Source organism: Cotesia glomerata, linkage group LG1 (assembly GCF_020080835.1).
Source record: "Cotesia glomerata isolate CgM1 linkage group LG1, MPM_Cglom_v2.3, whole genome shotgun sequence".
Taxonomy (NCBI): domain Eukaryota; kingdom Metazoa; phylum Arthropoda; class Insecta; order Hymenoptera; family Braconidae; genus Cotesia; species Cotesia glomerata.
Window position 1 is genome coordinate 6,226,485 of NC_058158.1, and position 27,798 is coordinate 6,254,282.

General features: G+C 30.8%; 1 protein-coding gene across 4 annotated transcripts in view; it reads right to left on the reverse strand.

Moving 5' to 3' along the window:
* Positions 1 to 20,801, reverse strand: part of LOC123262203 (protein held out wings) — a 42,897-nt gene extending 22,096 nt beyond the window's left edge. The window contains exon 1 of one of the 4 annotated variants that reach the window (XM_044724353.1): positions 19,664 to 20,799. In XM_044724353.1, the coding sequence (XP_044580288.1) occupies positions 19,664 to 19,790 (127 nt within the window). In that variant the 5' untranslated portion in view covers positions 19,791 to 20,799. Of the gene's footprint in view, positions 1 to 19,663 lie in introns of all 4 variants that reach the window. The other 3 variants (XM_044724365.1, XM_044724360.1, XM_044724374.1) reach the window with 3 other exon arrangements.
* Positions 20,802 to 27,798: the final 6,997 nt, after the last annotated feature.

Below are 27,798 nucleotides of genomic sequence, written 5' to 3' on the forward strand. Positions count from 1 at the left end.
GAAAATAAAATATTTAAATATATCAGAAAAGTTTATACTTTAGTAGAGAAAAAAATATACTATGTGTTAAGAAAAAAATTAAATTGAATAAAAAGAGAAAAGTTTTTAAACTAAAAAATGGATTTAAAAATTTTTTATCTTAATTCAAAACAAAGAAACTCTTAGAAATAACTTTTTTTGGTTTAAGAATTTTTATCTTAATTAAAGTAAATTTTTATTTATACGTAATGAATTGATAGTTTAAGCTCCGATAATATAAGTTGTAAAATTTCACACGTTCTCTTAATAAACTAGATTAATTTACAAGGACTTGAGTGCAATAACAATTACCAGCAAGAAGTATACGTATCTGAAAACTATGAATAGAAGAGATAAATGAATAAAATCAATGAAATATTACGGCTACTATCGAATACACGTAGATTGAAACGCACGAGGAAATAAACAGCCGTAATTCAGCAATCAATTAAATTTTTCTCAAACTATCTAAATAAATAACCTTCAAAGTAACATGACTTTTGTTTATTAGAATGTCTTCAGTAATAGTTTCCTTTTCCATCATGTCGGACCAGTAAACACAGCTCTTACTGCTGGTAAGTGCAGCTTATTTATCGTTTATAAGAATAAAATCTAAAAAACAGCACGACATTCTATTCTACGCTGCACGCGAATTAGAAATAAGTTTGCAATTTTCACGCAAACGCGTCGACAAGTAAAGATCGCGTCATCTATTCAGCGAGGGCGTTTCTGCAATACTCAATCTCTCAAACATTAACCATCGCATCACATCATGTATCATCACATCTTGCTTTCTCACATTGGTTTGCCAACATTTATATTCTTTTTTGCCGAGTCTCGAGACTGCGCACGAGAGGCCTTGTAAATCTAATGACTGGGCGTGGCTCGTAATATACCTAGACTTGTAATCGTGGAAATTTCATGATACTGCAGGTCTTAAGACCGTGGAATAAGTCACTTGTTCTCATACTTTACTGTACGATACCAGACAAATTACATTCGTACATACGTACACTCATATCTACCATCTAAGCCGTACTAAATTTTTTCTTGTTTTTTTTTTTTTTTTTTTTTACTTTAATTCGCAGAAAAAAACAATTATTACCTTGTTCTTGTCTGAAGCCGGGATTCGTATATTCGTATGAAATTAAGAATAAATGGTAATTAGCTGAATTTATTATTATTATCATATCTTTTGTTACTGTTAATGACCTCCGGAAGTTGCTTTATATTTAGGTTTAAAGAAATTAGGTGTCTTTAATGACCCAAAATTATATTTAACTGCAGTCTGACGTTATTATGATGTAATGGCAAATTTAAAATTACTCATGCGACTACTGATTTATTTGCCTAGACCGACAAAAAATTTAGTACTATCCATTACTCATTCTCCATTCTTCATTATTAATGTAATAATTACAAATACTAACAATAAATAACAACATTTTTACACACTTTAATCAATTAATGTCGAAATTATTGCTCCTTTATTTCAATAAAAATTTCTCAACGCTACACTAATTAATCAGAGTCGATTAATTGAATTTTTTGCGAGTAAAAATCAATCCGTGTTTTTTGAATAATATTTATCTTGATTCAACACATGTGCCTGGGTCTTGTCTACCTACCAGAGTAGGCTCTAGACTCTGGTGTAGACTAATAGCACACGGTCTCGTGTATAGATCAATGCACAATATAACACACGAGACTACGCTACCACAACAACATAATATAATATAATACTACGGCAAAGGTTAACGTTTCTACACTGCCCCACTTTCTCGCATGCCTGACCTCTTCGTCTCGTTGTTGTGATGGTTAATGCGCTAATATTTATCATATAATGTAGAAGAAAATTACCCGCGACAATAGAACTACCTTCGCTGCTTCGATTTTCAGTCTGATAACAAATTAATTTACCGAGTAGTATAGAGACAATTAAAATTTCTCTAGTTCACTTCACTACTCCTATCCGAGCAATTAACAATATCTGAGGCTAATATTCGCCGCAGGTACTTGACTTTTGAAAAATTAATTATTTATACCTGTGTTATTAAAAAAAAAAAAAACTGCCAGTTAATTTAATATCTCAGTAATTGAATCTTTTAATTGATTAGTTTAAGTAATCAAACAATAAAGATTCCGAGATATAAATAATCACAACTTTCTCTTCTCTGGGTATATTATTTTTTTATTATTATTACGACTCGATGCTAATGTATTATATATTATATATATAGTATGAAGGTATAATAGTATCATTGTTGTGGTATTGCGGGGTACATAAAGATGCAGTATAAACTTATCGCCATTTGTCCCCCATGGATGCGTGACTGCAAACAAGGAAGTGCATTTGCGAAGGATAATATACGCCGATGGACCCGGCTAGATAATGACCGGCAAACTTAACAAAGATTCGTGACTCTTGACTTGAGACTTAACTTGAGACTCTCTACTCGAGATCATGTCCTCGAGGAAGAAATTTGAAGCTCACGAGTGTGCACCATAACTAAATGAAAACAACGGCAACAATAACTAAGACAAAGAGTTTATAACAAAAAATATTTCCTGTCAAGTTTGATCGTCATTGGTTCGCCTCCAGAGAGAAAGTCCTATCATAAATAATATTATATATTTTTTTGCAGTAAAAAAAAAAACTCCATATTTTTTTAATTTAAAATTCATCGTTTCAATACGAGTTAAAAAAACATTAAATTATCTTCATTCAAAAGAAAAAATTTTTTTCAAGTCAAAAATTATTTCTTAATTCAAAATTTTTAACTTCCCGCTAAGAAAATCGGGAAGTTATTGTTTTCACCCCGTTTTACGAAAATCGAGTTTTCATCGAATCTCGACGTTTCGAGGTCCTAGAAAGCTTCCCTGACTATTCCTGCGATGGTGTATGTGTGTGTGTGTGTGTGTGTGTGTGTGTGTGTGTGTGTGTGTGTGTGTGTGTGTGTGTGTGTGTGTGTGGATGTGGATGTATGTAAACCTCTTATAACTTTTGAACGGCTTGACCGATTTGATCGTGGTTAGTGCCATTCGAAAGGGCTTGACCAAACTTAGATTTTGTATATACTATGAAACGATTCGGACCGGCAGATTTTAAGAAATCGCAAAAAAACTACAAAAAAAAATTTTTTCAAAAGTGGTTTTTTTGGAATAACTTTTAAACGGCTTTACCGATCAATTTCAAAAACTAATCAGCTCTTAACATTAAAAAACCACGTCGACCGCCGTCGGTCCGGTCAAAATCGGTTGATTCGTTCGTGAGTTATCGTTGACGAAAGAAAACCGAAAAAAGTGTTTTTTCGGAATTACTCCGAAGTTTTCCGCTCTATCAATATAAACTTAAAAATTTTTCATGAATCTTAAAAAACTGCGTTGAATGCCACCAACCGCGTGAAAATCGGTTCATTCATTCAAAAGTTATTGCGATTTGAAAATTTAAAAAATAGTGTTTTATCAAATTTCTATCAAACTTTTGAGCTCGAAGAGCTCAAAATAATACACAAATTGTATTTATGAGCTTGAAGAGCTCTAAAACGTCATAAGTGAAATTTCAAACGTTTAGGTATAGAATTGGCGGGAAGTTGCAGGGATGGTCTTCAGGGTCAACCTAGTTTTCAGGGTTTTCCTAATTTTTTTTATCAATGTTATAAAAATTTCTAACCCTTTTTTCACCAGACATTTTTATTAAACAGTAAAACTATAGAATGTATTTATAAATCATAAGTTGACGAGCAATGTATCATATTGATTAGATTACTCAGAAACTAATGCATCAATCGTGTAGAGAATGACAAAAAGAATAAAGATTACGGGTACATTTAGCAAACAACGATCAAATGGAATGGATATTCTACTGTCGTCTGAACGAATGAGCATGACATCAGCTGACTAGTGAGCACTAGAAGGTTCGCTGGCTTTTTTACTCTCATCTCCTCTCTATCTCTGACTCTCTGGTTGACTCTGTACTACTCAGACCTGCTCTACTCTACTCTTCTATTTTATATATCTACAGCATACGACATGCTATGCCGTGATGCTGCAGTATATACTTCACTCCCTTTACTTGGCTCAATAACAAGCGCATCATGCCGACCTCCACTCTCTTTACATTATATATTATGTATATGCCTACACGAGAAAATGAACACACCCGTTGATTGTGACAGACGCCTGGCTGACTATCATTGCTATTGCGGTTTTGCCCAACACACTCTACGCTACTCCCACATCCATGCACACTGACATCTGTCATTTTTTGATGCCCTATAATTAATCATCTCAAATTCTTAACATAAACTTTAATGGCCTCTTTTATTTTTTTTTTTCGTTACCTATTATGTTATTTATGTTTTATAAATAAATTATTTTCAACACTCGGTTTGATTCTTTCTAAAAATACTCATCGGAATTTTATTATTATGGTTATTTTAAAATAATAATAATAATTGTTATTATTATTAAAATATTTGGTATATAGAATTAAAAAAAATTTATAGCGTAGACTAAACTTGACATCCCTGCTCTTCAGTTTTTTTTATTATTTTTATTACGTCACTGTACTACTATGCATAAGTAACTACTTAAAACACATTTGATTTAATTCCTTTTTTTTTTTTTTTTACTTAACTCATTAATAATATAAGAAATTATATTAACTCGAATCGCTGCTTGTATTCCATTCATTTTTATTTATTTTTTATTTTATTCATTGGGTCTCTGAAGCAAAGTAAAGACAGACGTCTGGACCCAGTAAACCGTATATAAACGAATAATGTAAGGATGTTGAATCGATAAGGCAAAAGACGAGGATCGGTACCTCTGAAGCCAGGGGCTTTGGACACGAGGTAAATGGCCCCATTTATTAAAGAATTTTTTACAGAATATCGATGTAATGATAAAATATTGTCAATTATCATTTTTTTTACCTTATTCCTAAAGGTAATTTTATTAAATTTATGTTAAAAATATAATATATTAAAGCTTTAGTAAGAAAGATTTTTAAATTAAATTAATCTGCGCGTCGAATATCTTGAAGAATTTATGATTCATTCGTCGTAGACAATAACAAAAGGTATTACGTATTTATATTATAAATTAAAAAATTACCAGGTAGTTAATGAGAAGTAATGGATAATTTGTAAGGTAGTAAATATATAATAATGGTAATAAGTTATAAACGGCATTAATTTGTAGGAAAATTATTACATTGTTTACATTAAGAAAAATCGATTTTTACCGCTTTATTTTTCAATCAATCGCGGCTTGAATGATTGCTAAATTAACTATAACTACCGCCTTATTTATTCAGAAGATATTTAAATATTTTATTACGGTAATAAAAAAGGTATAAAACTGAAAAATAATGGGAAATTATTTATTTAAACCTTCGTGAATGTGAATTGTGCAAGTATTAAAAACGATGGATGTAATATATGTGTTTTTGAACGGATTAATAGTTAAATAGAGAAATAAAAAATGATTATAGGATGTAAGAGTATAGCTGAGCTATTAATTTGTACTTTTACGAGCGATTCCTCATTTTTAATAACTATTTTTCTTGTTTTATTTTATCTTTGATTTTTTTTTACCAGTTTAAATGGTAATATGTGTGTGGTAATGATGTAGGAGTAAAAGATCAACGTGAGATCATCGATTTCATAGTCACGAGTAAAGCGGCGTACCGTGACACAGATGCACGCTCAATTTTTTTAACCATTTTATGTGTATTATATTAGATTATTTAGTTTATAAATCTGTCGGGATGAAATGTAGAGTCAATAAAAAAATGATGCGTAAAAAAATAGATGGTAAGATTAAGTCAATCAGTAAAAATTACATTTAATATACATATATAATATATAATCATTATAACTATATATTATGAATATGTAAAATATAAAAAATTTTATAAAAAAATGATGAAAGATAATACGCAGCTGAATAACTCGAGTTCTTGTTGCTACGCAAGCATTTTTTTTATTTTTATTTATATTTAAATTTTTCTGTAAGAAGCAGAAACGTTTCAAATTCCTCAGCCGCTTCGTTGACTGGATTGAAGGTTTTTAAATTTAAAACTGTACCAAACGATACTTAGTTGTGGTATGACATAAACGAATTTAAAGATATAAATTGCAGATAATGATGTAAAGAAAAGAAAAACCAATGATAAGAAAAAAAAAATTATAGCTTTTAAAAATGGATAATGTGATATGTCTGCGCGGTTTAATGTCTGGATTTATTTTTACATTAGTTAGTCTTTTTTATTAGACTTTAAATAGAATTTCGGAGGACAAGAATTTAAATTCAAAATACATCTATCGGATCAAGAAGCGACAATTAAAACGAATTTAAAAAAGAAAAAAATATTTAGAGGAATGAAATAATTTATTGGCTGTCTTGAATGATCGTAAAAAAAATCAAGACACCCGTGTTTTATTAAAATAATAAAAATATATTACGTTTGATTTGATGCTAGGCATCATGCGAGTTAGCAAGGAGATTTGAGGATTTATTTTGATACTGAAAAAGAAACTAATTTTTTAGTTAATAAAATTTAAAATTAAAATAATCCGGCGTAAATCATTAAAAATACTTTTTTTTACGTAGTTGCGTCTATTAATACATTAATTTGTGTAGAGACTTAAAAATAAATAAAATTTTGAAACTCATGAAAAGTTAACGCACTCTGGGCGTAGCAGGAAAATATATTTAAGTTTTTGGCGCCCTTGTAAGTCCACCGGAAAAAACGAACAGCTGTACGGCTACAAAATCAATGCTGGTGACAAATGAGAAATTAAAAAACAACCGGGAAAAATTTTAAGATAAAAAATATAACTAACAAGAAAATAATAAAAGACTTTGTGCGCTAACATGGGTGATGAGAAAGATTAATCGAACGTAGATATGTACAAGGATTTAGTTCACGTTTGAGTCAGTATACATCATGTGTGTATGTGTGTGTGTGTGTGTGTGTGTGTGTGTGTGTGTGTGTGTGTCGTAAAAATTGCGTCACGTTTTAGTTCTTGTAGAACGGGGGAGGTATTTTATACGGCAAATATCTCAGAGGTTAATTGGGCTCATGAGAGAAAAAGATAGATCTTATTGCCTCAGTCGTGAACACCTGAGCGAAATTATTTTGATTTACTGATGCCAGAAGATATAGTTATGTAGGAAGAGAAAAGATGTGCTCGTTTGGACGCGAGCAAACTCAAATTACTAAAATTGATTCTCCCTTAAGCAGCAATTTATGTGTGTACTACCCGACCCGATATCGATAAATATTATATATCTCACATTTATATTCAATAAAATTAAATATTTATTATTTATCAGATGAAAGTTGCCATCTTTTTATTTTAATATTCATAAGTTATTGCCTTCCTGATATGAATAATGGGTCTATTGTGTAGAAATCCTATAAGATTTATTGTAATTATAGTATTTGAATTTATTCTTCGATACTATTATTATTATTTTTTTTTTGTAAAGAAAATTTACCATGTTAACCTGTGACAAAAACTGCTGAGAAATTGACCTCTAATTGCTAAAAATGATAATTATTTTTACAAAAATCATCAAGACACAAATCATGAATATATTATTTTGCGTATATGATTTAAACCACAGACTCTCACGATAGGGTAATGAGAATAAACCGCAAAAATCAAAATAAGTGAGAAACCGAACCTCAAGGTAGAAGAATTTTTAACGAGGCGATAAAAGTCGTGGGAAATTGTGATACATTTGTAAACATCGATCGGCTAACATAAAATGCTTTTAAACACTTAACTCGGATACATTTTGTGTTTTTTATTTTTTTTCTTAATTACAACAGGTTGTTAGATCACTCACGCTTTATATCAAAAGTAATATATGTATCACATCATGTGATTTCTGAATAAAAATCGCGTTTATATATTTGATACTACAGTAATTTAATTTTAATTTATTACCAAATTGTAAAGTGGCATTAAAATTTTTATTGCCGCTTTATAATTTATGCAAATTTTTTTTTACCAATAATTTATTAATGCCTGAATTAAATTAGAAGCAGTATTATTTTTAATGACAGTCATTCTTAAAGGAAATAACTTAAAAATAGATTGAATTATTTATTTATTATAGATATTTTTTATTAAATAAAAAATGAATACATCTATTTTTATTAAGTTTCAAGAGAAATGCTTAAGTAACGGTTACTTTATTTTCACCCAGTGACTCAAGATTTGTATTTATAAATCCGTTAGTGTGTCTGAGAATTCTGTAAAGCTTATGTGCGAATTTTATCTATCTATCCTCTACTAGTTCTTGTGATCTTGGCGGAAGCGGAACTAGGACATTATAAATTTATTTTTTCAACAAATGGAAACCCAGAAATGTGTTTTTTAAAAACACAAATTCACTCCAGCATGACCAACATGGTATTTCTTTAGAAAAATAATTTATTGGGACATAAATTTGTATTATGCATCCACAAAATAGAAATAATATAAAAAGGAATGAGCATTAGATCCCTAACAATGTGCCGTGATGCAGTACAAGTTTTAGAAAAAAATACAAAAGAGGAATTTAACAAGGGGGAAAGTCAGAACGAATAAATTCGGGTGAACATTCGGGCAGGTCCAAAGAATTCCTAACAGGTTTCCACTTTAAACCACAATTGCTGGTTTCTCAGGTGTCTCGCCCCCTCGACAGGTCCCATTCATTCCGGTCCCTATGGCACCATGATATTACAAGTACACACACATACTAATGCAATATATATACATGTATTAACGTCCTTATTTACGTGGCAGATAAAGACACTCATGTGTACACAAGACCTATCAGCAAAATAAAATAACTAAAAAAAATAATTTTCCTCCGTGTAATCAAAGGAAAAAACTATCAGATCTATGTCGGCTTAAACGTCGATTTTATGTTTAATACCATCAAAGAATATATCTAATCACAGCCCATAAAAGCCAAGTCAAAAAAGTAAAATCTCGTTTTTCCCACGATACAATATTAGACATAAAAAATTTTTTTCGAATAAAAATCTTTCGAAACTGCTGGTTGAATCTAAACTCTACTCTGACCAGTCGTTATGCTGGTACTATAAAAAATTTTTTATTTATCGATTCTCTTACGCATCACGTTTATTATTACTTTTAAGAGCAGTTGGATTTATGGTGGTACGTGTTCTCGCACTAAACACGAGTAATTAAATAAACTGTTAGATGCATCGTCACTCAATTTCGCTTCATTTAACTTTTTTTTTCTACATGTGTCAGATAATTTAAATTTAACGGCTTTAATTTTACATCACTGGGTTTAATTTTATTTAATTAACGAATAAAGTCATTATTTATGAATTTATTTCATGAGTCAGTGAAACTTTTTGAAGTAATTTTCAGAAAAAACAAAATTATAGTTAACTACTAAGTTGGATTTTCGATCGAGTCTTCCTTTTTTTGGTTCAGTAAAAAAAAAACTAAAAAAAAAATTAAATTTTGTTTGGAAGATTCTAATGTAATAAAACTACATTAAAAATATTTAATTTGTAATTTATTCCAGTTGACATAGCATAGCAAATATATACATACAGGCGTAGATCAAAAGTTAATATCGTTTAATAATATTTATTGTTATCAGTTTGTGGACAGTGTCAGTAGCAGTGCTATTTGACCTGCAAACAAATTATGAGATAGCACAGTTTCTATCACAAATCCAATCTTTTGAGAATATATATACTACATCTATATGTATTGTATATATAAGAATATAAATAAATCTCGGCTTATAGGACATAAATTTAAAGGTGAATAAGTAATGTGAATATATATTGTTTTAAAAAGACAATCTTAACGAAGAGAAGTTAAAAGTTACAGGAGAATACATATGTATATATATTTATGAAAGTATAGTGTTAATTATCTGTCTCGGTATATTTATCTGCATATTTATCGTGTATCGAGGGTTCAAAACCGGTAACGCCTTCTCTCTCCTCAAAGTTTACCAATTTTGTAACGGCATATAGCGATGCTTGGCCACTATAATACTCGGAATAAAAAACAACCGTACGACAAAGTTAAATTATAAATATTTAACAAAATATTTAATGAACCGAATTGAATACATTATTTTATTTATAGTTTCTGTAAATACTTAAAGCTTCAAATAATTTATTTCAATATAAGTTTCTCTATTTAAGAGTTATTACTCCCCTGGGTCAAGTGGTCACTTTTAAACACTTGGATAGTTAATTTTCAATTAATAAATAATTATTATAATGATAATTATCTTTACTTTCTCTAATTACAGCTGTCGCTTGTAAATGTCACCATAAAAATAAATGTTTGCTTGGATAAAAAAAATGTCTATTAGTTTTATAATTTTCTTGTTCCAAGAGTAAGTAATTACTAATTACCGTTAGTCAACCTTTTTATCATAGAAAAAATTTTCCCTGCAACCCTGAATGCCTTGAAAAATTTATAATACAAATACTAATCATAAAAAAAAAAACTAAATAAATATTAGAGTAAGATAATAAAATTGTAGATACAATTTTTTATTATATTTTAACATTTTTTTGATGGAAAAAAATTACACATTTGTAACACGTGGTATGAAGTGGAAAACACATTTTACAAAGCTGCTCTGAGAATTTGCGGCCTTTTCTCATGGTAGTTAGGAAATTAAATAAAAGTTTCTCAAAGTCTGACTTGTGTGTAATATATTTCTCCTGGGTATAGTGTACATATGCACACACAGTACTATATATATATGAATTTCTGTGTAATGCCCTTCAGAAATAACAAACGTGACACGCGTGAAGCACATGGTCTGTTAATATACTTCGCAGTGACTAATCTTTGGAGCAAAAAAAAAATATACCAATCGTATTAGTCTCGTTAAAAACGCCCGCACAATAAAAATAATAATAATAATAATAATAATAATAATAATAAATAAATAAATAAATAAATTATTCAATAAAAAGAATTTAAATGAAAAGAAAGACAAAAATTTGAAGTTTTATTTTTAAAAAATTCCAACACCCCACGTGAGTTTTCTCATCCATTATTACGAAGACTTTATAAAAAGGGCCTTAGGTACCCAAAGAATTCTAAAAAATAAAATACAAGACAGTGTTTAGTTTTAAAAGGCTTCTGCTATTGGTCTTAGCACCCACGCATTTCCCCTCGAGGATAGCCTGAAGATGAGTACCAAAGATAGAGAATTTAAAGGCGCGTTCATGGTCTCTTAAGGTTATACATGCTTACCAAACTCTCCTCTGCGGGAGTAAATAGTGAAACTTAACTTTTTAAATAAAAAAATAAATCTATCCCTCTAAACACAATGTCAAAATGTTTTTACTCTGCTCCAAAATCTCGGACGTTATAAAGAAAAGAAAAAACATGAAACAGTTGTTAATTAGCGCGAAAAAAAATATTAATTGATTGGAAATAAATTATTGAATCTGTAAATTGATATATTTAATGGTTAAAATAAAAATAAAAAGGTGAATGGAACGAGGAAGTGATTCTCGTCGAAAACATCTTCGGGCTTCTTGGAAGATATAGAGAAGCAATGGAATAATTGCGGTTTCGAAGCAAAGGTTGTGCATCGAGCATCAGGCAACAAGGCTAAACAAAACGACGTGAATAAAGAAAATAAAATAAATTAAAAATAAAAAGAGAGAAAGAGTAAGTAAGACGCTAAAGATACGAGTATTGGTTAATGTAATGTAAAGTAAAAACCGGAGAATAAAAGAATTTATCCCTTTTATATACATCGACTTTACCCACACACGAGCTTCAGGTATATAATACAGTAGAACACACACACACACACACACACACACATCCTTTATTTTACTTTAGCAAAATAAAAGGGCGCGAGGGAATCAAGTAAGAAAAGAATGGAAGGGAGCTGGATGGGAGTTTACTCTTTACTCGTATTGTGTATAGTATAGAAGATAGTCGGCAAAGTTTGCTGTCGCGGGTCAGCACGGTCATCGGCCTCCAAGGGCCCTCTTTCTGCTTCTTCTCTTTCTTATTCTTCTTCAACGTCTGGTTACTCTTTTTCATCGTCTTCGTATCGTCTTCAGCCTATGCCTTTTTTACTTCATTCTTTATTTTATTTTTATTATTTTTGTTATTCATTTTAACTTGGAGGGCCACGATGCCATTTACTAACCGCGACTCGTTTCACTCGTTTGCGCCACTCATACACACGCCACGCGGTTCAAATTTCCCAACGATATTTATCATCGTTCCACTGACTTTTACTTTTTACCGGAAAAAAACAATCTACATTTTGTTTACATCCATAAATTTCACTCCTATATAATAATAATATTTAAATAAGCTGTAATTGAATTTTTTAAATTATTATTTCTTCTATTCGACCAGAAAAGAAATATTTACATTATAATAATAATCAATTTTTTTTTAAACTAAAAAAAAAAAATTTTTAATTTATTTTGCATAATAGGAGGCGACTTATTTTATTTGCCTTGATCGTTGGCTGAATTATTAATTAACAAGAATATATTAATTTGTATAAGTTTTAAGTGTAAATACTTTTATGTATTAGGTTTGCGCTACAGTAAATGTGAAACGTTTTTTATTTATTTCATTTCATTTTATTTATTTATTTTTTTTTTTCAATCAAGCGCCTCAGGCAGTACGCTCGAGGATTTCCTTATTTAGAAATGTGCTGGAGAAACGTCTACGAGTCTGATGCCGGCACGGGGAATAAAACGCACCTTAACCAATGGACAACGGCACACAACACTTGACTCTATACTGGTCTCAACCGATCGACCATTGACCACCTATAAGGCAGGAGATAGACAACAGAGTCAACAACATAATCACTCGCCAAGTCGTTTTACACATACAGATACAAATATGAGTACATAATTGTATACAAAATTATTTTTCTCTCGCGGATAATTATTTTAAACTCCAAACTGCCGGTACGTATGAATGGATTTAATTGCAGCGACACTAAATTGTAGACTACATAGTAAGACCCGACAAAGTTATGAAATTTACTACTCAGTACTTATTACATTATGTTTAATTACCGTACAGTGAAGCATTCCTCGACGGGAGAATTATTTTTTCTTGCGCAGTGTAAGGAAAGAAAAAATTTTTTAAGTGATTCAACTTTAAAAGATAGAAAATACCTCAAGCGTGCTATGCCGGAAATTTACGAAATTTATTGGGGTCTTTTTTTTAGGTGACAAAAATGTGTGTCAATTTTCTGAGGAATGTGGCGTAAGAGAAACTGAGACAGCTGTAGTAGTAAGTGCGACACTGTAACTTATTATTTAAAGTTGTACTGTAAAAAGTTAAGAGAGTTTGTGTAGCCATTGACGGTACATTAAAGTACACTTAAAAATTTACAACACGATTTAAATGGTTTTTCTAGCGCTGAGTGTTTAAGGACGTTTATGTATTAAATGTGTGTACAGAGAGTATATAGTAGGTATTCCTTGAAAGAAAGTATGCTGGTGTAATTGCTGTGAGAGGGCACTTAGTTTACTACTTTAAAAGAAACTTAACTTCTTTTCTATATTCCTATTTTATGGATAAGCTACGAGTTGAGAAAATTTTTCCGGGTGGGTCAACAGATACCGGAATATAATAATAATAATAATAATAATAATAATAATAATAATAATAATTTACCATCTTTTATGAGTGTTTACATTGTCTGAGAGAAAGTTACTTACGTATAAATAAAATAAAAATAAACGAAATTTTATGGAACAAAAATTATTCAATTTACAGGTTGCTAAATCCTTCGTTAATTTAATCATAATTTTCACTGAATATATTTGAATTTTTATTACCAATACGACTGCAAGAGGTTGAAAAAAATAAAAAAGGATTTATTTAAATAAAAGATTTTATCTGATAACAAATGACTCAACCCTAATGTGATTTTAATTTTGGTAATAATTTTCATCGGATAACAACGCTCCCCGTTCACTGATTACACATATTATTACGGACGATTAGTCTTACCCGAGTGTAATCAGAGCTCAAAATATTATGTGTGGAAGAAAAATAAAAATAATAAATATATAAAGGCGAGTAAGAGAGAGGCCGAGCTGAAGGTAAAGAGTAAAAAAATTTTTTAAGCAGTTATGACAAGTAAAATCGATTCCCAGCAAGATGAAACGAGACCGTTGAGTGCAAGATGAGGAAGATGATATTAAAGTTGTTATTTTGCATCATGCAACCGAGTGTGTTTGGTATTTGTGCCTCGGGCACGCCACCAACCGAGTGGGAAACGTTATCAGCATCGTTGAAACACTCAATAATAGTTACGGTTCGTCGATCCGTAACCGTTGACGATAGATATACGTTTTTAAATAACATATATGTATATATAAAACTTAGTGTGAGTGTAAGCACATCAATATTTAATGTCACTTTACTGAGAGAATATTTTACCTTAAATGTCAGCTTTGAATTCAACGACGGTGATAAACTTTAACAATACTCTACTATCGTTTTTGCCGGTTAATAGTTAGGTATTTTATTATATTGCGCGTAACGTGGATATTTTTCATGGCTCATTCTTGTATCAGTTGCTGTGAAATATTGAAAATGTGATTGGTGTATAAAGTAACACCAAAACTAAATTTAGATATAATTAGTCAAAATAAGAATTTTAATTTAATTATCTAGGATTTTTATCTGCACGCCAAAACATCAAATTCAACTTCAATGACCCGCGATTTGGTAATCAGTCTATTTATCTTTTTATAGTACCGTGAATATATTACGACATTAGATTCTGTATATTCATCTCGTTCGATAATTTATATGTTTTATATTAGTACCCTGATAAAAAATTTTTTCAAGAAAAAAAATCATAAATAAAAAAAAAAGAATTTTATTCTTTTGAATTGAGCAAAAAAATTTTTTTTCTTGATCAAGATTTTGTTTCTTGAATCAATCGATTTTTTTTCATCAATGTACGAACCTCAAATTATTATACATCTTTTACTTTAATCTCATTACAAACTAGCTTTTTATTTGCATTGAAATTTCGGTCCTATGATATAAAATTTAAAAAAATTAGTACATTTTATTTATGTCACCTATTTTCTGCCTATTAATTACTCTTTTTAAAATAAGTAAAATATCATTTTTCTTGGTATAAAATTTTATTAACAGAGTAACTAAATCCGAGTATTTAAATTTATTATTCTTATTAATTTTAATTGTAAAAATTTATTCGGTCTCGTTAATATTAATTTCAAGCCACAGAGGATCAAGGAGCTGGGGAGTATACGTGATCAGACTATAACTAAGAGTACAATCTCTTGATTACTTTTGTATGCACCTACACATTGTATATATCCATCTATCTGAACACATATATAAATATATATACTTTATTTGCTTTAAGCAGAAGATATGTGTATGCCTGATTCACTCCCGGTGCTTATGTGTCTTGTCTCTTTGCGCTCATAGCTACCGTTCTCTTTGAATCTTCCCGAGGAGAGGTTCACAACAATCAACAATTCATTGCCCCGAAAAAATTCTTCACATAGCTATTGACTTTTTAATTTCCGAATTCACATAATCAATTTCATGCATTTTTATCCATATTTACATACATTAACTACCCATACAATAAAATAAATATTAGCATTTCTCAATACTTTTTTTTTTCAATTATTTATCACCATTGTTATTATAAATAAATATGTAAGAAAGTAAATGGTACTCAAGCCTATATATATATATATATATATATATATATATACTTATTTTCAATAATGTAAATATGACATCGCGTCAAGAGTGCATGTCCACATTTTATTAACCTTTTCCGAGGTTTAAAAAGCCTTATAGAAAAATACTATATTTAAAAACTCAATAATAAATACATAAAAACATAAAGAAGAAGAAGAAGAAATGAATAAAAAAAAAAAAACAGCCTTTTAAGGCAAACTACTGTACCGGTTGATTCGTGATAAAATTCGCAAGAGTAACCGCTACCAAATTATCTTAATTTTTTGATCCATCCTTTAATCCACTCATTGAACATTTATGTTCTCATCAGCAATAATAATGAAGGTACCATCAATATTTATTGCAAAAAAAAGCAACTGTAAATAAAATAAAGGCAATGTAAAGTAAAATAGTTATAAAAATAAAATCTGGCAATAAACACGGTGAGATATGTTCGGAGTAAAAAATACACATCTTGAAAGTCATGATCAGATGATGGTGAAGCGGGTGAGTAAAGGCTACACAAGTTTAGTTGCTTAGCCTGTCTAGGGGACGTCATACATAACATATGTGTGGTTGTATATGTATATATGATGAGTATGAGGTACGAATACACTTGCGTGTACGCGTGGCAAATATAATAGTTGGGTGTGTGCCTTGGTTACACGACTCAGTACTATACTGCGGGAGCGCTAGTACTTACATTACTGCGCGGCATACACACTTGGCTCAACTCTACAGTACTCTTTTGTATGTATTTCTCTCTATACATAACATACTCGCCAGTGGCTCAACCTCAACCGGCCTCGGTTTACACTAATACTATAATATAATACTACACTGGCAATACGAAATACAAGTAAAGGGAGCCACACCGCGGCGGTACCACCACGCCGTTCACGAGCAACAAGGAATGCGGCCGCGTTGGCAGGGCCGAGCTCTGTTAAGTTATACAGCTATATAGATATTCTACACTAATATATTTTACATACATTTATACGTATATACGTATATATATTTATGAGTCTCGTGTGTTCGTAAGAGGAAAGGGACCGACGTCTCCTCCTCTCCGCAGGGGAGAAAAAAAACGATCCGATGGTCTGGACCGTGAGTGAAGGGACCACGTGAGAGGGGTAGGCACTCACTTCTGGGATCATGATATCCAAGGGTATATGTACAACACATTATTTTTTTTACTTTTTCTGATAATTTATTTATTTTTTCTCTATTTTAAGGAAAAGGCCCTTTTTTAATTCTTTAATGGATTTTTAAGGACCAAGTAAAGGTTTTGAACCGATCTATCATTGAAAGGAAGTTAGAGAGTTAAAAGTTGGATTATCCGATTAGATTATTTTTGTTTACTATGACTTTAAAATTTCTAATTTTAAATAATTATTAAAAATAAATCATCCAACTTAAAGCTCTTTTAACTTACAGAATATTTTTAGAATTTAAAATAAAAATACGTGAAGAATAGTGAGTTAATTTAAAAATTATTTAAACTGCTAAGATTGACATTAATCCACTTTGTATTTGAATGGGCATAGCGGTCGCGCGTGTACTTGATAGACAAATTACCCGGTCAGGACTGATAGGGACCAAAAGTACACTTGACATTCGCCAAATTCATCACAAACGGTCTCTCCTTTTTTAAATGATTAATTTCGTCGGGTACTCACATACATTTGAGATTGAGATAAATGTAAGATTGTCTCAACGAGAGTTAACGAGAGATCCTTGATAAAATTTCATCGCAATTAATGTTCGCTTATAATAGCCGAGCGTTGAACTTGTGAGGAATTTTAATAGTCTAAAAATTTATATTTTAATTTTTATTTATATTAATTGTTTAAGTATTTATGGGAAGAGACATTTATGTGTTAAAAGGACATTTTAACACATTCACGGGGGTTTTGTTTTAATGGAGCAAAAAAAATGATGTAATACGGTGATAAATTGTAGAAAAAAAGGCAAGAAGGTGTATCATTAGAAGAGAGCCTATCAATTTGGGGCGTTCACGAACCTCCGAGTACAATCATGATAAAATGCATCTGGGGATAATATTTGGGAGAGATGCCAGAGAAATACGGCTTGATATACTCCGTGAAGGCAAGTGACATTTTTCGCGTTGTATAACTACCACTTGGCGTAAACACCAGAACCAACTATGATGAGATATTTCCGGGCACTAATTTAGATTTTTTTGTTCAACTCCCATTACTCGCTTTTTCTACAATACATACGACAAAATTATTAAATTATTTCGCTTTTATCTTTCGGTATTAAGGCTGAGTTTAGAGTCTTGACAGTGAATAAACCGCATACTTAATTTTATTATTATTAATTAGCATCAATAGCTCTAAAAATATTAACAGTAAATTTGAAAGCTAATGATATCTTTAGTTCTTAATTTTGGACGTGAGAATGAAGAAAAACCAAAATAATATCTTTATATAGATATATTAAAAAAACATAAATTAGTTTGAACTTATTTAACCTTTTTTATTATAGATAAACTTAAATTGAGTGATAGAAAAAAATCAATTAACTCTTTAAAGTGTTAATAACTATTAAATTAATTGAGTATTATTAGTTTAAAAATAAAAGCTACTGATTATTTATTATAAAAATATACTCTGATTGATTTTTAAAATAAAATTTATATGCATGTAATCTTAAAAAAACAAAAATTAATTTTAAAAAATAAATGAGTGACCTCATACTGTTTTTTGTGCAGTTAATATCTGGGATTTTAATTGAAAGTAATTTGACTAAAGACGGTATATATAGTCGTCTGTTTTACAAATAATTGTTTACGCTTAACGTACACGATACAATACTCAGTCATGATTTTATGAAAGAACATTCACGTGTTATTAATTCTGATTTAATAAAAGATTAGAAGGTAAAAAATTTGTGTAAAAAACTAAAGTATTTAAAATAGAATAAAAAAAGATTGAGCAAAGCCAGGTAGCACCTGTGACGTTTCCTCACAAGGTGTATATTTACTGAGTACACAGACAATTCCAACACAAACGAATCATGACATTTATATATATTATTCTACATCTAGCGCATTTCTATCTATCATGTGTATTATAATTTGAATAAGATAATTATCCAATCAATTTTTTAATCGATTACATTGAATATTTATTTAATAAATAAAATATAACCGATAAATTTCAAATGTCATGCTAATAATTTGGAGTACACGTGACATTACGTGAGGCCGAGTTTCACTGTTGGGCATCGAAATTTTTTTTAGCATCGTATTTTTTATTTTATTTTCATTTCATTATTTATTTTTACTCCAACCGACGTTGCGGACGACCTTGTACGCAGATTCTCTCCTCTCTCTTTTTAATGGAATTCTCATCTTACAACCAGGGATTTTCACACCCAAATAAACGCCATTGATATACATCCAACTTCAAGTATGTAAATAAATATATTACAATATAATTAAAAAGAAAACCATGTGACTAAAGGATGATAACTAAATTTCGATGACGATAACAATGGCATATAAGCGACAACGACTCAATGACTCACAACAAAACCATTAAATATCTTTTCTTTTAAAGTTTTCTTCGACTCAAAACAAGAAGGATAATTACTCATGTCAATAAAAATTATTTTTTCGATAATTACTTCGATTGATGATTTAAAATAGGCGTAAAATTCGAAAGTTTAAAAGCTTAGAGCACACCATGTGAGTTACACTCTTTAAAAACCACAAATAAACGAAAAATTATTTATAAAATTTTACTGTTGAATAAAAGTATACACACTAAAAAAATATTCGCTCGGTTGTTAATTCCTCGAACATGTATGTCACATAAACTATCAGTAAAAAATAATACATAAATTAACAAGTAACTCACCTTCATCCAGGAGCCGTTCGACATGTATAAAGACATTTGGAAACGCCGCGAGTTGTTTCCTGTCTTTCAATAATTGTGACAGGTAGTCCGCAATACTCTGAGTCGTCGGATTGGTAGTATCACACATATTTGCTGGTAATTTTAACGTCAAAATCACGATATTGAAAAAAAAATTTCTCTTTTCAGAGAAATTAAACCACGGATAAAAAAAAACGTATTACTTCAATTAAAACTCCACCGTGTATTGTCACTTGTATATATGCGTATACATATATATGTTTAATACTAACCGACGATTTGTATTACGTATATAGTCTCTTGGATATATAGTCGTTGGTGCGCAAATAACACGTCCGGCGCGCGTGTGGTCTATCCTCGTTTGATACGTTAACTTTATCTTTATCTATCTCTCTTTCTTTCAGTTGGCTCGTTTTTTTATAACTTATTCTCTCTGGTATTTTTTCTTCGCGATTCGCGGACGGAATCGTTGTGTCAGAGAGACAAGAGACGGAGGGTACAAGTCCCTGCTTGCGCCTCTTACTCCTTAAAAAAAAAAAAAAAAAAAAAAAAAAAAAAATGCTCCAACTACTTCTTCTTTTCACAAATATTTCTTCTTTTTTTAGATTTTTAGTTTTTATATTTATTTTGTTGTTTTATAAATATAATATTTTATTAAATAATATTATTTTAAACAAAATAAACCGGCACGTTCTCCACCAGTGACACCGTGTTGCAGTTTTGCCTATAACAATTGTTATAACAAACAGAATTATAATGAAACTAATCACGTTTTTTAATAAAGAAGAAGTAAATATATACTATATAATAAAATATAATAAAAAAAAAACAGAACACACACGCACTACCGGAGTATCGGGTCTCAACTGCACCGCTCCGCGTGTGCTCGATCGTGCCGACCTGTCGTCTTCGTTATTTCTCCGTGTCTCGAGACCCTTTTTTTCTCAGTAACTACACCAGCGTTGCTTCAATACACACTGATACTGGTATAAGCTTTACTTAAATCTTCCTCCTCCACTACGATACACTACCACGTCGCCGTTGTTGTCGCCGTTGGTGCTGGTATCGAAACTTCTTCAACCTTTATCCACCTCCACTATCTTACGACACTGTACTCATACTCAAGATTGCACTTGTGTGACGTCGCGCCTTAGTTTGACGCATGCGCGTACTAAAATTTCATATGCGCGCCATCTGCCTGGTTAAATTATACTTTATTTTATAGACATGACGCATGCGCGAATTAATAGAGAGCGCAAGCGTACAGCGACAAGTATGAGAGATGCAACAGCTAAACACACTTGAGAGAAGAAATCTGTCCACCATGCCTTCCCGCCCACTACCATATACGGCCTCCGCGTGGCTACGAACCGTGATATCTACAGTATACACACATATACAAATACAACTTAAAACAAGATTGTGTATATATATATGTACTTGCTGATGTGAAGGGTGAGAGCGAGATGACCAGAGGTACGTAGTATGGGAATGAAGAAGAAAAAAAAATATAATAAAAAAGGAAACTTAACTGGTGAGTTTGAGAGTGTGAAGAGAAATTCATGTGTGTGCTGCAAACTGGGATTCCTTTGCAACGATGCCCAGCATAATGAGAAAACTTGTATTGTAGATATTATGCTCTTGCTCTGCACCAGTAACTGAAGAAGTAACTCTTAAACGACCTTCAAGAACTCTTTAAACTGCACACCACTATTATTTAATTACTTATAAATAAGCTTCGAGAAGTTGCTCGCTGTTAATATTTATTTTATTTTATTTTTTAGGACTAACCGTGTAATTATTTCATATAAGGCGTTTATTGTTAATAAACAATTATTTTTTATTATATAAAGAATATTTTTTTATAAATTTTACTAAAATTGGCCAAGTCGATAAGCAGATAAATATTTGCAATTTAAATTACAAAATAAATATACTTTGTAGAATATGTTATCTGTAAATGGTTTGTTTTTGTGTCATTAATATTACGATTGACATTATATTCAGTTTTTGGAGTAAATTTCAAATTTTTCAGTTTCAGTTCAGTTTTAAAAGTTCTTTATTTATCATTTCATCATAGTACAAAAATAAAGTAGTACATATTTAGTTTCTTATTATTTAATTTTTCCCGTTCCGTTTTGAAACCCTTCAAATTGTTTTTATGTTATTTACTTTAATGTTACATTCTTTTAGTTTTGTAATTATTTATATTTTAATTTACATAGCAAAAATTTGAAAAAACCATTAGATAAAATAAAAAAACTACTAGATAAAAATTTTCAAATTTTATATCAAGTTTACGCTTGAATAGGTACATCTCGGCTGCCCAATTTCAAAACACAGTAACTGACAATTTTGATTTTTTTAAATATTTCTTGTTAAAAAAAAAATTTGCGCGCCTAATTGATAAAAAATTTGATTTATGAATAGAAAATACTTGAATATAAATATTTTTAATTAATAGTATATTACACTATTAGGGCAGAAAGTTTGAGATTTCTGCACTGCGTGCCATGATGCCCGAGGCGTAGCCGAGGACATCACGGCGCGCAGTTCAGAGCTCTCAAACTTCTGCCCGTGTAGTGTATACTATTTTTCTTTATAGCCGGTCGAAATTACGTAAAATATTTAATGTACTGCACCGAAAAAGAATTGATGCCTGCCCCCGACATTTGCGGCAAGAGCGAAGCGAGTGCTGCTGGTCGGGGGGGCAGGCATCAAATAAAAAAATTTTAATGTAAAATCAAATAAAAAATAATTAACAAACATTTTTTTTGAAACATTTATAGATTAAATAAAACTGAAATTTCTTGAATTCAACAAACATAATAAAGATTATTCTCGGTTAAAAATAAAAAAAAAACGAGTATATTATCTGAAAATTAACAATAATTAATAAAGATCAAATTAAATTGTTGTTACTGCGTACATTTTTCTAAATAATTCATTAATCACATAAAGGTGATCCATTTTACACACGTCACTGTCAAATTGAATCTTAGTACAGTACAACCTGGTTATAAGTTACATTGGATGATCTACTCACTCTTACGACAGTTATATCTTTATCTAAGGTAAAAGCCCCAGTATATAATCATGTACCAGTATATGATCATGTACCAGTATATGATCATGTATTGGGGCTTTTACCTTATATATGAAATATTTCATGTAAGTAGAAGAAAGAAAGAAATAAATAAATATAACCAAGTTGTATTGTACCATCAATCGTAAATGATCAGCGTAAACAAAACATAGTTAGTAACAAATGACTAATGTTATATTAGTTGCAGTAACGAAAGCATTTTATTCTCCCGCTGTTATAGAGGGCGAATGTGTAGTTTTACTAATGCACGAATCTTTAACTTTCTGCCTCGAAATAGGTGCAAAAGATGCGTACTTTCGAGCGAGGTATAAAGAATAATAGTATATTACATACCTAGGCCAGTAAAATAAGAAAAGTCTCAGATCACATGTAATTGTTGGCCGAGGCGAAGCCGAGGTTGACAAACATGTGATCTGAGGCTTTACTTTTTACTGGCCAAGGTGTTTATACTATTTTTCTGTTCGACGTAGCCGGAATGTGGCAACTTTGTTTAGCGCAGCGGCCAGAAAGTTGCCACTTTCCGGCCGGAGGGCAGAAAAATATTTTTTTTGCTCGACGGGCAGAAAGCGTCAAATTTCGGCCCACTACGCTAAACGAAAGTGCTGCTTTCTGCCTTCGTCGAGCAAAAAAATAGTATACACTCCACGGGAAGTAAATAAGAAAGCCTCAGATCACATGTTTGTCAACCTCAGCTTCGCCTCGGCCGACATTACATACATACTTTACTTCCCTAGGTGTGTAATATACTATTTTTTGTCAATTTGAACTTGCGGAATAAAGAAGAAATAAGCGACAGGATGGTGTAAACATATGACCATTATACCAATGTGTTGTATATTTAGGCTGATTGCATACGGTACAACACAATTTTAAAGTATATATGTCTCACGGTCGGTGAAGCGTTACATGCCGGTACTACGGTTGTTAGAAAACGAACGCGAAACGTCCACGCAGAAGAGTATATGTCCGATGATGATGGTGATGATGATGATAGTATAATATATAGGATAGAGAATAGAAGAGGAAGCTCCCGCCTTTGGATGACCCAAATCTATACCGATACACGATGTTTCGTTTCCTCCTACATAACATCTTGCAGACTCCACCTGTAGTAACATTACGCTTAGTTTTATGCGTGTCGGAGAAACATCTCAAAAGATAACGTGAAAGTACTTTATTTCATAATTTTACACCACTGGTATTATTATTATTATTATTATTATTATTATATACATGCATAGAAAATATATGATGTCGATAGAATTGCATAACCCGTAAAATCTAGGGTAAATTGTAAGTATCTGATGCAATTATAATTTAACATTTTGGATGAACGTCAACGCAGGAACATAAAAAATTAAAAAAAAATTATGATAATTGATATCCGTGTAATTTTATTATGTAGCCTTTATAACACCATAAAAGTGGTCGCGTTTATCTACGAGACGATGTCATGACAACTACTACTTTTCATATCGCTATATAATATGCCATTCAATATTTTTGTAACTAACTATAGAATTTATTATTAACATTATTAATATTACATCAACAACGCAATGCGCTTTTAACTACAAGTACTTTTCTTTCTGCATAATAAATTATTCTTATGTTCTAGAGTTGAAGCTAAAATAAAAATAAGAAAACAAGAAAAAGGAGAAGAATTCTTAAGATGATTAATACAATAATAATAACAAGTATTATTTTTATTATAATTGTAATGGTGATGATGAAGAAAAAGCAAAAGGATGATTTGTCAGAACAGGTAGAACTCATTGGGCCGACGCCCGTAAGTTTTTCTTGTGGAGAATAAAATCTAAATGCCAGAGTCCTTGATTATTCTTGAATACATTACTTAACGCACTGTTGTGTAGTACCTCATCATAATCACAGTGTGATATATTTCAAAATGTATTATTCATAAAGTCAACCTACTCATAAATATATACCAATATATATTTATGTACATATGAATATATATATGTACTTATGTTGTATAGAAATGCAACAAATCTTTAATACACAATTTTGTTAAAGCCCGTCAGGTCTACATCTGAGGGTGCACAAATAAGTACAATCAGCGTATCAACGAGTATATGTGTATATATTGAACTGATCTAACAACCGGAGACTAAGACAACGTCAAGTCGGTCAACAAGCTATGGAATTTGCCATTTTTACATCTAATGCACACTCGATTAAATTACATCGAGAGTAAATTTATGTATATATGTATAAATACATATTAGCTGTACAATTACCATGAGGAATAACAACGTATGGAGAAGAAAAAAAGATTAAGTAATTTTCCGGATTATATCAATCGCTGAATATTGATGGTCAGTCACTGGTCAGAGTTAAATCACCGGAAAGCAATTGTAACCATATAATCCACACAATAATAATTTAAGAATTGACTGACTGTCTGAGTGAATGATTTAAATGATGCTTGATGTTGTAGAGAGCGAAAGGAAAATGAATTACTCGGATTTCCAGATTCAGTGGCATATTTATCGTGATACTTAAATTGGAATTGATGCTGTGTATCAAAGCAATGCTGGAAGACTAACTCCACTCGGCATCAGCAATCTAGTCAAGATTTTACCTTTTACAGCTATTGAAAACTCAATATAATAAGAGCTTACGAGATATGCGTGGGCACTTGCCGTAGTCGTAAAAGTTCCCGATGTAGTTAGGTATCTACGTCGTTTATTTTTTATAATTTATCAAATGAATATTATCCTGAGAAATCTGTCTAAACTGTTAGCTGTATACTGTTTGTTCCCGAGGAACTTTTTGAGAAATGACAATTTTCCGTTATGGTAAAGTGTACATACACACTTTGCTAAGATAAGATTCATTAAAAGACGTGTTTTCTACATATCTATCTACTGTTGTAAGTAGCAGTATGTAATGCTTACAAGCAAGTACCTTAAAGTAACATCCGGCCAATCCAGTTTTACTTAACATCTTGATGTTCATGATTCTTGTGTCTCTGTACATGGTATGACCTCAATGACTTTGCTCTATCGCGTTAATTTTATTATTAGATATTACCGTTTATATTCATAGTATACATCCCGTATCTTCACATATATATTACAAACTCATCATTACTTTACATTATATTTGTTTTATTTCATCATTTTGAGTAATCGACCGCGACTAACATTTCTTATTAAAAAAAAAAAAAATAATAATAATAATAATAATAATAATAATAATAATAATAATAATAATAATCACAAATGACAGAGATGAATGATTAATGTATAAATGATTCATTTTATCAATGCATATTTATCCACAATCACAAATAAATAAAATAAATGATAGATTAAAAAAATATCAATTTAAATTTTTAATATAAAATTTAAATATTATCTTTTGATTAGCATTTTAAGTTGCAGTTCGTTTTAATGCACGTGTTTATGTCTCAGCACTTATATTATATTATCTTATTCTTAGTCGCAAAGAGAAAAGTGATATACTATTAAACATTTTCCTCTAAACGACGACTCATAAAATAATAATTATGCAATCCTATCTTTATTTCTACCGTCATCACCAGAAAGATATTATGAATAATGGTTAGTTGAGATCACCGACCGCATCATCCCTTGCATTACTGTCATCATCTTACAATTTATGGATTACTATACGGAAAATGAATAATCAGACAATTATTATTTTAAACCGTAACAATAATCATGATCAGTTAAATATTTTGCATACCCATTCCATTGAATTAAAAATTGCTGATTATTTTTCTTTCCACATTCCATGCGCAGCTAAATGCCAACGTCAAACCTAGTCTCGGTATTCATACATTTATTTATAGTAATTTAAAGCTTATATTATGTAAGAAAAACAAGAATATCCAATCAAGTACGACAATTAAATCGAAGGAGAGACTATTATCCCCCATAAAGAGTCGATAGATTATCAAATCCTTAAGATACTGTCATAAAATAATCCCGAGATAACTTTCGCTAATTATTACCGGAAACAATTCAGTTATTTAATATATGATCGTTGTATATAAATAAATATGTAATTAAGCATTCAAAAGTAATAAATGTCAAGAATTGGCGCCAGATAAATATTATCAGTGCTGGTGATAATAAATAAAATCGGTAGCAAATTTCATTAGAATATTCTGACATGATTAGAATATCATGTACGCAATAAAACGTCGTAGTTGTTGTGGTTCAGGCTTCTGGCTTTACCTTGGGTGTCTTTGATGATCATAACATTATATTATAAGAATAAAAAGAGTATGGTAGGTGTATATATGTAAGTAAGTACATGTAATGTAATATAGCTTCGCTCTAAATCGCACGTATAATATGCGTGTATATATCACTTATATGATATATAATTCGCATTGATGTAGAGAATATAGTTTAGTTTAGTTCAGTAGATGCATGTGGGCATCGATTGAGCCTGGTTGATCCTTGAGAACCGCCTCGGTAATATCCCACGGGCGTTACCTTCTATGCCCCGTCCGGCGCCTACACACATATTGGTTAATGTGAAGTTACGTTGACGTCACATTCTATGACCGTAGATGGCTGGCAGTAAAACCACGTGGGCGCGACTACATCAGGCATAAGTTATAAATTATATGCCTATTTTCCTAAACGACACTCTCTTTTACTTTCACAGTACTTGTTATTGTACATATACATATACAATATAAATAATAATAACAATAATACATATATACATATATATAATCTCGAAACGAAGTAAAGACATTTCCTTAGAACTCTGATCGTATCTGATTGAGCCGCGTGGGTGCTTGACAGTCACTTTAGCTACAGATTCTTCACTTACAACTTTCAATTTCCGTACTGTACTTTAAGATAAGATATTATACGTGTAATTAATATTTAAATTTCTATAATTGTATGGTGGAAAATGTTTAAAAAATAAACACACAGTAATTACAATTTTATAAGTAATGAAAAATATTATTTCATTTGAATTAAAAATAAACTAGTTATAA